The sequence below is a fragment of the Penicillium verrucosum genome (genome assembly GCF_028828655.1).
Source record: "Penicillium verrucosum strain IBT 35672 chromosome Unknown utg000005l_segment0_segment0, whole genome shotgun sequence".
NCBI lineage: Eukaryota > Fungi > Ascomycota > Eurotiomycetes > Eurotiales > Aspergillaceae > Penicillium > Penicillium verrucosum.
The window spans coordinates 621,311-634,124 of NW_026643214.1; the positions used below are offsets into that span (position 1 = coordinate 621,311).

The window sequence follows — 12,814 nt, forward strand, 5'->3', positions numbered from 1 at the left end:
AGATTATATAACGACAGCTGTGCGATTTGACGGCACAATCTCAACATCAGCTGTGTCTGATGAGATGGTAATCGCAGAGACGCTGCTACCAATGTGGCTATTTCACGAACTAAATATGTTCCTCGCTCGTTCGGTGTATATGGTGATGATCGGTGTTCGCGTCAAGCTTCTGACGGCGATGTCTCCCAGGTCTCGAAACAAACATCCTTTCCATCGCTCAGCATCAGGACATCTAGCATAATTTTCGACTTCTGCGCCTTAGATCGCAAAATCGCTGTGTCATGGTTGTTTCGTATACTTTATATTCAGTCACAAACTGAAATGCAAGGTCGTAGACACCCGGACCATCACTTCCTTCGAGGAGATCTTCTTGGGATCGAAAAGTATCACAGTACGTGAACCATGATTTATACCGACCAAGTATTTCAATAGCTTGATTTCTGCCGGTTAGGACCTGATCTTTGTTGTCTTGGACGAGATGCTGTAAACTTTAAGAGGCAGTCAATCGAGTGGTAGGCTTGAACTTCGTCAACTTGGACGATGACGCCCTAGCCTTATTGGACGGTAAACCCAGGATGTTCAGGATTTTCAAGGGTCTTGCGGCTATGGCACGATACTATTAGATTCTGCGGCGAGGAAGTTGACATTTAAGTGTTTAGCGAGACGACTTACCTACTGCGATCCTAGTGGCGGCTGATGGCCTGCACTGCAGCTTTGGAAGGTAACTTTGTGTACCTAGCTCCGTTCTCGACACGGGATTTCAAGTTCGATGACGGAGAAATGGCCGATTCCTTCTTCCAGGTCGAGAAATTCATTGGTTCAGAAAGTCTGACACTTTGAAGCCTCGAGACGTGGGCGAAGGTATATCAAAATTGGGACCATCAGTATGTAGCATCATTGACTTCTCTGGCCTGTGATGGTCCCTGTCCTCAAACTGTGTTGCTGGAGCTTCAAATATATGCGAAGTGGTTTTATATAGCTCGAGGAATATTCGTGTCAACTGGTAGCGCTGCTCGTCATGGTTGCGGTAGTTGGTGCATTATATCCTTCCAAGTGCAAGTCCGCCGCGAACATCATCAGAAGCAGGTCAGTGCTGGGGTTCCTCACGTAAGCTTTGCGACCCTGATGGCGACACTCGCGGTGTTCAAATATGTTATCGAGCTAAGTAGACTCAGATTCATTGTGGCCTCAAAGGTCGACCGAAGGCCATCCGTAGAGACGAGTTGGTGTGATTCTTCAGAGGATGGAAGATGGAGAAGTGAAGCAGGAAGAAGGAGATCTCGGGGATGTTTCAAGGTTTCCTATCGGGTCAGGCAAACACGACATTCTTCCATTAATTTAGTACAGGGAGACTATGTTTGAATATAAGAAAAAGAGGGTTAGAAGTCTAGTCATATAGCTACATTCTATAAACATAGAATAGCCGACTGAGGCGGTTGAGGAAGACACTAGAAATGAAAGAAAGCAAGAATTATATGCGGTTGAATTTAAAACGTCAGAGATCAGGCATTCACTAAACAAAGAACGCAGCACTCTCTCAGGCTTTGTCTCCAAAATGTGAGTGCCGGAATTAGTGACTCTCCGATTATTAGGGGAATACTTTTTACCGTTAATGGAAAGAAACTACGCCGTATTCGTATGTGCCTTCACATTAATTTTGGAACCCCATGATCTGAAATGTGGATGGAACTATAAAAGCTTCATAGACTAGCCCCGAAGCAGGTGATTCCCGCAAAAGGGGAGAGTGGCAGTGCCAGGTCTCGGCGCATTTCTTGGCGGACCTAAAAATATGGTACCGCCAAGAACCAATTTGGCGCTCGTGACACTCCGCGCCAGCGGAAACGACTTGGCATCCTGCCCCCTATCTTGATGAAATGACATTCAGAGGCCTTTTCCAAGCCAAATGTGTTGAGAGACTTTCATGTTCCACCACTTCAAGAGCGTTTTAGAAAATGTTCGAATGCAGAGTTTGTGCATCCCCTAAGCGCCTACCCCGGGTACACCGGGTAAGGGGGTCTCTTGGCATTACTACACTCTCATTTCCCAAAGGAAAATTCAATGCCAAGCACCAAAAAACTGGGCAGTGCTGAGAAGAGCTGCATCCAGAACAAAAGTCAGGCAACAGGATTGGCTGCGCCAATGTCTTGGAATATCACTGTGTACATAATCCCGTTCATACGGCGCCTCTGTGCCAAGTGACTGGTTTCATCGTGATGACTCGATATAATCTAATGGGTTCCATTGTCTGATTACCTTTTTGTTCCTGGAGATACGCACTCATAATAATCCTCCTGATCTCAATGCACTTCACTTCTGCTCTTGATCTCTCAGTCCCATGCATTTCTTCCGATGCCGGTCACCGCTCGGCTCGTGTCAAATGAGGCCTGTTATTATGTCTAGGTGGCTGGCCACCCTTTTGGCCTGCCTTCTCATCCAAAATGTCATCGCAATTGAGGTTAATCCCGAGGATGAGAGTGGGTTTATTTCTAACACTGGCTAAACAGCTCAAATGACTGACATGTGCCGTTCCCGATAGCCTCCCTCAAAAATGCCGCCAAGACCGTCGCCACCACCATGATGGATTTCTACAATGCCCGCGACTCGAAGGATATTCCAGGGAAAATGGACGATACCTGGTGGGAGGGTGGCTCGATGTTTATGACCCTTATCCAGTACTGGCACTTAACAGGCGACAGCCAGTTTAACGATGCCATCCAGGAAGGCATGTACTGGCAAAAGGGCGAAAACGACTTCTTCCCAAGCAACTACTCCCAATACTTGGGTAACGACGATCAAGTGTTCTGGGGTTTAGCTGCGATAACCGCTGGAGAAGTGAACTTCCCAGAAAGAGAAGACGAGCCCTCGTGGGTTTCCCTGGCCGAGGGTGTCTTCAATGGACAGATTCCTCGCTGGGATATGAACAATTGCGGTGGAGGTTTGCGATGGCAGATCTGGCCTTACCAGGATGGATATGATTTGAAAAACGCCATCTCTAACGGCGGGTTGTTCCAGCTGTCAGCGCGGCTGGCACTATATACCAAGAACGCGACCTATGCCGAGTGGGCCGAGAAGATCTGGGATTGGAGTGCGACTACGCCGATGCTGAGGAAGACCTGGGTTATCGCCGATACCACTACTAACGCTGCGAATTGTAAGGACCACGGTGATCATCAATGGACTTACAACTACGCTACGTATATCTCCGGTGCGGGTTATATGCACAACTACGTACGTCTCTCCCCTGTCCCCAGCGAATTGACCATTTTAACTAACTGGTTATATAGACCAATGGCACTGAAAGCAAATGGCTCGAAGGTGTAACAGGATTGATCAAGACATCTGATCAATTTTTCCCTGCCTCCGGCGGGAACCAAATCCTGTCTGACATCACCTGTGAGCCCATCAATAAGTGTGATCGCAACCAGAAAACCTTCAAGGCCTATTTCACTGGCTGGCTCGGATTCATTTCGCAGATTGTACCGGCCAATGTCACGGCGGAGGTAATGGGGAAATTCAAGGTCTCCGCTGTTGCTGCTGGTCAACAATGTTCCGGCGGAAGCGATGGGAAGCACTGTGGAATTCGCTGGACGAAGAAGGCAGAATGGGATGGGAGTATGGGCTTAGAACAGCAGCTGTCTGTCTTGGGTGTTCTTAATGCCGTTATGGTCCCATTCAATACTCAGGGCCCTTTCAATGCCGACAATGGCGGAACATCCCGAAGTGACCCACATGGGGGCACCAATACCGATGATAGCGTGAGACCTGGACCTGTTACTACGGGTGATAAGGTTGGCGCGGGAATCTTGACTGCGGTCTTCGTTATACTCTCGGCTGGGGGTATAACCTTCATGCTTGCTGGAGGCAAGTAGATACACTCAAATTTGAAGGCGTTAGGTACATGTACATTTGGAATATTGATATCCTGAGGTATTCAGGCTTTTTTTGTGATATTTTATGATGCAAATAACCTATTCACAAGTATACCCTCGTCTCCTTTTTCTCCATAACATACAAGCGGAACAGATGTGTGGGTCAAAATGAGCTCACCCTATAGCAATAATTGCCGCAAAAAGCAATCATTGAGAAGAGGGAAAGTTAGTAGATCCTAGATCTAGATGACAGGTGATTAGAAAACATTTTGCTACATGCAGGAGACGGCATTGTCACATCTCCAACATTCGAGCGTTCAAGCTTTTGTAGAATGTCCCTGAGACGTTGATATCGACTTGGTTTCTACCTTACAATCATGTGGGGGTAACGCCCGAAAAAGATGATACATATGTTGCAGGGGAGAGAATCCGTCTAGCACCGAGAGATATCCTAGACAAACAGGAGGGTAGGTAGGTATGCTTCTGACATCCACACCTCCAACATCATGTCGCGGTAAAGGCCTTCCCTATCAAGTGCAGTGCAGATATGTGTTTTCTTTTTGTTTGTCCTTTCAGGCATCCTCGTCTTCTGTGGTGACGTCGAGGTCCTCATCATCTTTCGGAACTTCATCACTCTTCTGAGCTGCCTCTCTAGCGCTCACCATTTTGGCGACATAATCGTTAACACGTCGAAGCCGCAGCTGGGCTGCATTAGTAGAGATGCCATAGTGTCGGGCAACAGCAGTCATGTCGACCTGGGATACAATAGTGATATTAGTGCTGGAAATTAATTGATGAATGAGAGACAAATCACCTTAATTCCTGTCTCCTTGATACAAGTAAGTACAAACTCGAGCCTCTCTTCTAGAAGCTCACGACCAGCTTCCCGGGCGAGCTTGTTGGGCTTGGTGGGAGACTTGGCAACATCCTTCTTTATAGCCTTAGCCTTGGTGACTCTGTTGGAAGCCATGATGAAGATGGATAGTCACTGATATGAGCTTGTTGGATGTAAATGTGTGTGTGAAGAGAATGTAAGGATATTTGCTTAGATCGAGGAGCTCGGGCAGAGAAAGAGAAAGAAGGAAACCAACGAGAGATCGAGGATCAAATTTATACCCTGATCCCATAGCAAACAAATATGGCATCTCTTCCCCCATTCCTTCCTCAGAGCTCAACTTACAACAATAATTACGAGAGAAAAAAAAAGCAACCAAAAACCCCTAGACAGAATGACAGCTTGCTGATTCAGATGGTAGAAATTAATTAACAACTACCTCAGGTTTTATTTCGGAGGTTTGAATAATATGAAATAATTGGGTAGTACCTTCAGTCTCCATAGATGCCTTGAACGACTTTCTAGCCTCGTTTGTGACCACTCCATGCTACGGATATAAGAAGGGGTCAATAATTTGCCGCAATTTCACGACAAGACGACGAGTCCGTCCGATTTGTAGATTCAATTCCTGCTCTGAAGGACAATATTTTATCTCTGAACGATCGATCCCTATTGAAGAATGGCGATTCCTATATGGAGTCGGAGGGAACTTCGACAACTGGACCATAGCGAGGAGGTACAAAGCATAACCTGCTTAACAACAATCCCATTTCGCGAACTAGTTAGATCAAACAGATCCCCAAATCCACATTGTACGGCTAGTTATAATGCTGCCAGGCCCTGCAGAGTTCATCCATACTCTCTAACCCGGCAGATTGGGATCAGTCAAGAACCGAGGACCGTCACAACTAACACACTACTGACTTATAGCAGGTGATTCGTTGATTACCTTTGTAAGTGGAATAGCCTGGTTGTGTTAGAATTACACGAATACGACCCCCGGATTTATCCTTGTTCTGCGTTCAACCCCTGATGCCGCTATGTCTTCAATACCCTCTTCAAACACCGACCCGACGCAGGTTTTACCGAGCCTCACAACCACCGTAAAAGACATCGCTTGGTTGTCAATACATAGAGCAGCCTGTTGGACTCGACTGTTTCTGACTGTGGTGACAGTTCATAGCGGAGTTGTAGGGATATTTCTGTCGGGTTATTGACATTAAACGAGATAAATAGTAGAAGACTGTTTGACCCTCTTCTTCGGCAAGGTGTCAATTTCCTGGATGGGTAATGGTAACCCATAGTGGAGCCAATGCCGACCGTAAAGCCCATCGAGGACTACGCCAAAAAGGTAGAGGTGGGACATGCGGTGATTTGCGGGGAAATCTACGAAGCAAAACGCATCTAAGCTAAGACGGAAGAATTAGATCCGTATAGGTAACCTTGGAAGTATATATTTCTTCGTTAACCCCATACCTCCCTTGTCTCTATCCTTCTCCTTCCCCAACCCCATCATGGTTCGCTGTCTTCCTTTCTTTATCTCCCTGGCAGCTGCCACAAACTTATATGCCACTCACTATGACGGCAACATCTACTCACTCTCTTTTGATGATAAAAACTCGCTTTCGGTCACTTCATCTTTGAAATCATGTGGTGATGGCCCTAGCTGGCTTACGTTCGATTCATCAACGCGTACGATGTATTGCTCCGACCATGCGGGAAATGCGAGCATGAACGGCCTGTTGACCTCCTACTCCGTGAATCGGAATGGGAGACTGACAGAGCTCGCGTATACCGTGGATGTGGGCGCCGCAGTCCACAGTGTTATATATGGCGGCAAGCACGGACACGAAAAGTATTTGGCTGTTGCGCATTAGTGAGTAGAGTAATTGATGTCTATCCAAGTCAGATAGGTACCAACAAACTAACATTCATCAGCGGCGGTTCCGCTCTTTCAACCTTTGCCTTACCCCTTAGGTCCGACAAGAAGCCCTTGGAGGTCTTCCGCTACAAAATGTCCCAGCCCGGTATCAAACCTCAGCAGGATTCACCGCACCCGCACCAGGTGATCCTCGATCCAACCGGTGGTTTCATCCTCGTTCCCGATCTAGGCGCCGACCAGGTCCGCGTGTATGCCATCGACCTGCACTCGGGACACCTAAATGTGTGCCCTAGTCTGAATTACACCGCTGGCAGTGGACCCCGACACGGACTGTTCTGGAAACCCAACCCCTTAGACTCAGTGACTATGCTGTACACCGTCAGTGAATTAAGCGGTCACTTCCATGCGTTTGTTGTCTCTTACTTATCTTCCGGCTGTCTCGCGTTCAAGGAGACTCAATCCTTTGTGCCATACCCAGGCGGAAAGTTACCGGCTGCGGGTACGCCGGCAGAGCTTCGTATGGCTGGGAACTCCCTTTATGCTTCAATTCGCTTTGATCAAGGATTCGCCCCGAACGATTCCATGTCGACTATGGCTTGTTCCTCCAACGGCACGGTGTCTTTCAGCCAGATCACCTCTGCATATGGTACCATTCCCCGCACCTTTGCCATCAATAAGAAGGGTACTCTGGTGGCTATTGGGGACCAGGCTTCATCGAATGTTGCTATTGTTAAAAGGGACCCGCGGGGTGGAACTCTCGGCGATCTAGTCGCCAACCTGCAGGTTGGACAGCCCGGCCAGGCTAGTAATTCCTCGTCGGGCTTGAGCAGTATAATCTGGGAAGAGTAAGCTCTTCCCATCAACTGGACTCTTCAAGGAAACAACAACATTATTCAGGTAGCTGTTAATGTTGCCTCTTCTGAGTTAGGAAGGTGTCTGTCTATACCTGGGGCGATGATTCTATATATACGTAGAATGCACCTAAAATGAAACATATGGTTGTCATGAGATTTATTAATATACCACTCAGAGATGTGGAATTTGCTGAACAATCATCCCATGCATGCGTATCTGCTATTTGCATGTTTGCTACAGATTGAGCATAGTTTAGATGGTTTTAACAGGGTATATAAAGCCCTGCACTTCTAGTTTAATCAATTAATGATTCTTCCTCTACTCTCTCCCCACATAGTTAGTAGTAATCTTTACCACAGGTCGCTCAACATAATTGTTAGAATCCGATCATGCCCTGGCAAAAAAGGTCCAGCGACAGGCCTGTGCATACTGATTCAACAGTCTGCTATCACAATTTTCATCGTCTGAACTATTGTGAAACGGCCAAAAGGCTTTCATTTTCCCATCTGCGTTTAATAGGAGAGAGAGTACAAGAATCCCAAGCGAAAACCACAACAACCACAATAACTGAGGAAGCTACTGGCTGCCAGAGAGAGAGAGAGAGAAGGTTGATTCCTACAGATCTCTAGAGAGCTACTTATCTAAGTGGCCAGCCTAACATCACATCCTGAGCAATCAGGTGTCCACCACGACACCACCTAACAATAACCACTCCAGTTTTCAGTCACTCCACATCTCTTAGGGATCGGACCCCCAGACCTTGGCTTAGACCCAGTCAAGCAGTCCCTTTACGCCTTTCTATCCAATCTGATCGTAGCTCGGCGGTGCATCAATCATGTCAAATGGGCCCTCCCGGCTATCGCCGACAAGGCCAAAAATCGAAACTTATAGGTATCTGGTTATGCGGTAGCCCCGTTCCTGGACGGCCTTCTTAAACTGTTCCTTCACTTGTTTGTTATCGGTAGGAGATACTTCAAAACCTCTCGCTCTCCGACAACATACACATTCGAGCGTACAATGTCCAACACCAAGACTCCGTGGGGGAAGTATTTTACGGTTAAGACAGCAGCCACATCCACGAGCGCAGCATCCTTGTCGACCCGAGCATTCCTCAATAAGTGTATAATGCATATACCACCGCGGGTATGATCGCCAAAGTTTGAAGGCCCTCAATTCAAAAATTTCTAGGTCGGAACGATAGTACCACCATCTCTAAGATAGGAGCCAGTATTCCGTATTCAAGATACGGAGTCTTTCTTCGGTATTAATGCCCGGCGTAGCATTTCCTTCTTTGATAGATATCTCTTCTTGAACGACTTCTCGGAGGCTTTCCTCTATTTCAATAAGGTTGTACGAACTTTCAGGACTTATGGCGCAAGACTTCAGGTATCGATATTGCTGGAGATCATTGGTTTTCCTATCACTTTCCAGCTTGGTTTCCATTCCAGTCATCTCACCAACTATCGCCATACCCGCCATGTTTTATGGTGTTTGGTGCATGGGATTTCTGAGTTACGAAGTACTAAGGGAAAGGGTTGGAGGTCTGACTTGAGCCTTCGACTCCCAATTGGGGTCGGACTGATCCACGGTAAACCTTGGGAAACAAAGGGTAACCGAGTAAACCTGATTAAAAATGCATCTTTCTCGACCCTTCCGCTTATGACGTAGTCAGGTTGGCACCTTCCTTATAACTAGTCACCTTGGGCTTCTGTCGTAGGTCATAAAGCAGTTTCGTACTCGTAGGAACATCACTTTACCAAAATACATCAACCACCATGGCGTTTATGATCTGTTCTTATTTTACGCTCGTGTTCTTTGCTGTTGGTAAGCATCTTCAATACGTTTTCCCAAGTTTAAATCAATTGCATTGCTAACATGGTCAAAAGGGGCTTCAGCCCAAAACGAAGTCCCTGGTCTTGCTACCCCCGCTACTGATTGGGTGGCCCTGGTCGAGATAATTCTGTAGCTTGTGTTCGTGGTTGTGATGGCGATCCTGTTTTACCAGTTTTGCATAGCAGCAATGCGCATCTACACATATAAGGCCATGAAGTACTGTTCGCGGTATGTTGTGGATTACTACATAGAGAAAACATAACGCTGACAGCTTTTCAAGCCGCCTATTTGAGCCCAGTATCCCCCCTACACCCGATTCCGACGGCTTAGCCATCGAACTAAACAACCTTCCTCCCCTCCTATCCCCTAGTTCAACGGGAGATGCTCTTGATGGTCCCGTCCCGGATTCGGGCTCGCCGACCCTCCTCTCTATCCCTCCTCCCCCACCGTTGCCAGGGGATGTCCGCCGCCAGTAAGCCGTTGAGGTAAGTACACGGAGAAGACTGATCACCAAGTAAAATCTAGAACAACCATTTTATATTCAACATCTAAACCATTTTTATTTATTCCAGCTTGAACAGACGCGTGTTAACGTGTTATTGAATATAGAATCAATCTCCGGATATGTTTCAGCAAAAAGGAATATTGCTTTTGATATATGGATGCTAAACGGAGAAAGACGATGGAGAGAGTGGTATAGTGGTTATATTTTCACAGGTTGTTGGACACTACAGATAGCGTTATAAAGGCCTAGTGTCAATGGAGATGCACTGATTTGTATGGTGTTCAAAGGCTTCATTTTTGTAGGTATATTAGGCACAATAGTTATTCCACGCAGGAGGACTACATCGAACTGCATGGTGTAGATGGGAATATATAAATTGTTAAAGAAGCTGAGTTTCAGAAGCTAAGAAGTCTGACAGTATCTTTCAGAATACAAGAGAAACTATACGGGGATTTGCTGCATTAGCAGGTATGTTCCAAGGTTGTTTCATCCCTCATATGTCCCATCCCTCATATGTCCCATCCCTCATACCCATCCAAATACCCATCCAAATATTCCATTGAAACTAACATTTAATAGCCCCCGCGCATGGCTCTTCCGGTTGGTGCAATCGGTGCAGTGTCACACGGGTAGCCGATGTCGAATATATGGTTAGAGTCTATAAAACGAGCCCTGGTGCGAAAACCCTATAACATGACCACGCCCATACCTCCAGGCCTCTGGCTGTCCAAGCAATCTGACGTATCCTTATTGATTGCTGGACCCACTTGGTAATTGAAGAGATAGTAATGAAGGCGGCCATCGCCAGGACTGAAGCGAAGCTTTTCTAAGAATAGGTCGTTGTCCTGGAGATGAAGTGCATTAAACACATCAAACCGAGCCTGATGACATATATACTAGTTAGCTCGAGAATAATGGAGGGAGGGATGAATGATGGTTCCGGATTAACAGAAACCGATATGACCTTGCCTTTTTTGCTAAGATAAGGGCATCGTTGATAAGACCCTGAATACGCTGCTGAAGGTTCGGAGTGCTGCTCGTCGATGCATAGTAATACAGATACGCGGTTCGAATCACGTCATTCTGGGAGTGCGAGAGCACCGCGGATTCAATGGAGTAAAAGGAGACAAAATCCGTGATCTTCCGGGTTTCTAAATCTTCCACAACATATGCCCATACCACCCGTTTGCTAAAGTCTTCTTTCGCCTGGCCGGCTCCAAAGAATAACAAATGCCTAAGCTCGTCTATGCTGAATGTTGGACTGATGTCGAATCGCTGCAGATATTGCCCCAGAAGCTTATAGACGGCATCTAGGTCATCCGATTGCATGAGGCGAAGGCCAGGCGTTTGGGTAGTGCTTGGCAGATAATACTTTGCAATCTGTCGGGCCTTTGTGGAGCCCGATGGTAGGTGCGAAAAGCCGGACTCGCATAGTTTGAGCCAACTCAGGGGGCGATGATAGTATCGGCACGATGCCACCGGAGTGGGCAAGACCGCCGCAGCGGTATAGATGGCCTGGTAGATGCCTTGGAGGTAGCAGCGTCGGGTAATCTCCCTGATCAACAGTGGTGCTAGACGCTTTGAGCGAATCTTTTTGTGAATACACAGAAAGTTGATCTCGACCACCTTAATCGTTTGTGTATGAACATTGATGTTGGCCGGCAAACCACTAATGAAGGCGACTAGTTTTTGCGACATGGAAGTGCGCACTCCGATATGCCATTGCTTCTGCCAGCCGGGAGCAGTCAAGGCCCTGCTCGTAAGAAGATAAATTCAGCAATTGAGGCAAGGCATCGGTTTTGGGTATGAATCAACGGACCATCTCAGAAACACCGGCGAATAATTGAGTCGGAAGGTGGAATCATCATCCTCAACGTAATGATTTGACAGTAATTCATGCAGCTCGACCACCTCCTTCTCATCCTCTGGGTCGATGGTTCCCCACTCAAAGCCATCTAGTAGTGCGTAGGGACTTTTTGGCACTTCGTCTAGATTTATCACTTTGATCGGGCCCCTCTTACTTTTACCACCGTCCTCATTGAATTTTGGCACTGGCTGTGTCTTCCAGAACTTGTAAGATTCAATATCCTTTGCTTCTTTGCCATTGTCACTTGGTTTATCTGCCATCCGGAGCTTTGCAAATAATTCGGATACTGTTGCTTTATCTATGTTGACGCTTGACTTGGTCAGGGGTGGGTCTGTTTCTATCGTCAATAAATCCTCTGTTTGATGTAACCCATTCTCTCTTTTGACTCACCACTGTTACATGGCAACTGATTCTGCGTCGTATTTGATTCCCCCATTCTGTTTTGAATCTGCTAGCTCTTCTCAGAGGGATACAGGGTTCCAGTAAGTCAAATGCTGACCGCTATTGTCACCAGTATCGAGAGATTATCTGTGGAAGTAGGGGGAGGCGCGCAGGGGAGGGGGCCTAGCTTACTTATGGTGGCCACTCTCAAAAGACAATGCAGGTTCATTTACTCCGTATAGATTATCTCGCATGGGACTATTACGCATTCGGCTATCTCCGGTCAAGCGGGCCGCAGGATTTCAGTACATGGGCTAAGCATGCCAAGCTACACGTTTTTCGAGTAAGCGCAACTTTTGATTCGTGAATAAGGATCAAAAATGCGAATACCGGAGACTAAGGCTTGTTAGTGTCTTGTCCTTTCTTTACCTCGGTCAGCATGCAGATCCTTTCGAACCACCTTGCTAACCGGCTCGACGGCTTATCGGCGGGACCAAGAGGCGGACACCCCGACGGAAGGCCGGACAGCCAGCAGTCACTAAATCGACTAGTGTCTTCTGACCGACAGGACTATCGAAAGTACGCATGACTTCATCCATGGGATGATAAACATCCACAAATGGAAGGTCTCGCTCTGAAGGCTCATCCGCAATAGAGTGAGGGATTACTCCCATGACAACACTTCCTCTGAAATATAGGCAATGATGTGGATCAGTTGTCGTGTCAAATGATGGTTTCCCTCAATATGGATCACCAGAGCGGGAATAGACGATGATTTGATATCCTC

The 12,814-nt window shown here is 46.9% G+C and overlaps 6 protein-coding genes across 6 annotated transcripts; 3 read left to right on the top strand and 3 right to left on the bottom strand.

Annotated features, from left to right (window-relative positions):
- Positions 1 to 2,377: 2,377 nt before the first annotated feature.
- On the top strand, positions 2,378 to 3,869 carry N7516_011091 (glycoside hydrolase family 76 protein; the record flags this gene model as incomplete). The annotated part of the gene is made up of 3 exons (XM_057223809.1): positions 2,378 to 2,474; positions 2,537 to 3,228; positions 3,285 to 3,869. The coding sequence occupies 3 exons, from the start codon at positions 2,378 to 2,380 to the stop codon at positions 3,867 to 3,869; spliced, it is 1,374 nt and encodes a 457-aa protein (XP_057068949.1).
- A 572-nt stretch (positions 3,870 to 4,441) lies between these two features.
- Positions 4,442 to 4,839, bottom strand: N7516_011092 (uncharacterized protein; the record flags this gene model as incomplete). Its single annotated transcript, XM_057223810.1, has 2 exons — positions 4,442 to 4,624; positions 4,684 to 4,839. The coding sequence occupies 2 exons, from the start codon at positions 4,837 to 4,839 to the stop codon at positions 4,442 to 4,444; spliced, it is 339 nt and encodes a 112-aa protein (XP_057068950.1).
- A 1,379-nt stretch (positions 4,840 to 6,218) lies between these two features.
- On the top strand, positions 6,219 to 7,435 carry N7516_011093 (lactonase family protein; the record flags this gene model as incomplete). Its single annotated transcript, XM_057223811.1, has 2 exons — positions 6,219 to 6,580; positions 6,643 to 7,435. The coding sequence occupies 2 exons, from the start codon at positions 6,219 to 6,221 to the stop codon at positions 7,433 to 7,435; spliced, it is 1,155 nt and encodes a 384-aa protein (XP_057068951.1).
- Positions 7,436 to 8,653: 1,218 nt separating this feature from the next.
- N7516_011094 (uncharacterized protein) lies at positions 8,654 to 8,920 on the bottom strand (the record flags this gene model as incomplete). The annotated part of the gene is made up of 1 exon (XM_057223812.1): positions 8,654 to 8,920. The coding sequence occupies one exon, from the start codon at positions 8,918 to 8,920 to the stop codon at positions 8,654 to 8,656; it is 267 nt and encodes an 88-aa protein (XP_057068952.1).
- A 541-nt stretch (positions 8,921 to 9,461) lies between these two features.
- Positions 9,462 to 9,750, top strand: N7516_011095 (uncharacterized protein; the record flags this gene model as incomplete). Its single annotated transcript, XM_057223813.1, has 2 exons — positions 9,462 to 9,502; positions 9,546 to 9,750. The coding sequence occupies 2 exons, from the start codon at positions 9,462 to 9,464 to the stop codon at positions 9,748 to 9,750; spliced, it is 246 nt and encodes an 81-aa protein (XP_057068953.1).
- A 715-nt stretch (positions 9,751 to 10,465) lies between these two features.
- Positions 10,466 to 12,701, bottom strand: N7516_011096 (uncharacterized protein; the record flags this gene model as incomplete). Its single annotated transcript, XM_057223814.1, has 4 exons — positions 10,466 to 10,660; positions 10,749 to 11,532; positions 11,599 to 11,977; positions 12,497 to 12,701. The coding sequence occupies 4 exons, from the start codon at positions 12,699 to 12,701 to the stop codon at positions 10,466 to 10,468; spliced, it is 1,563 nt and encodes a 520-aa protein (XP_057068954.1).
- Positions 12,702 to 12,814: the final 113 nt, after the last annotated feature.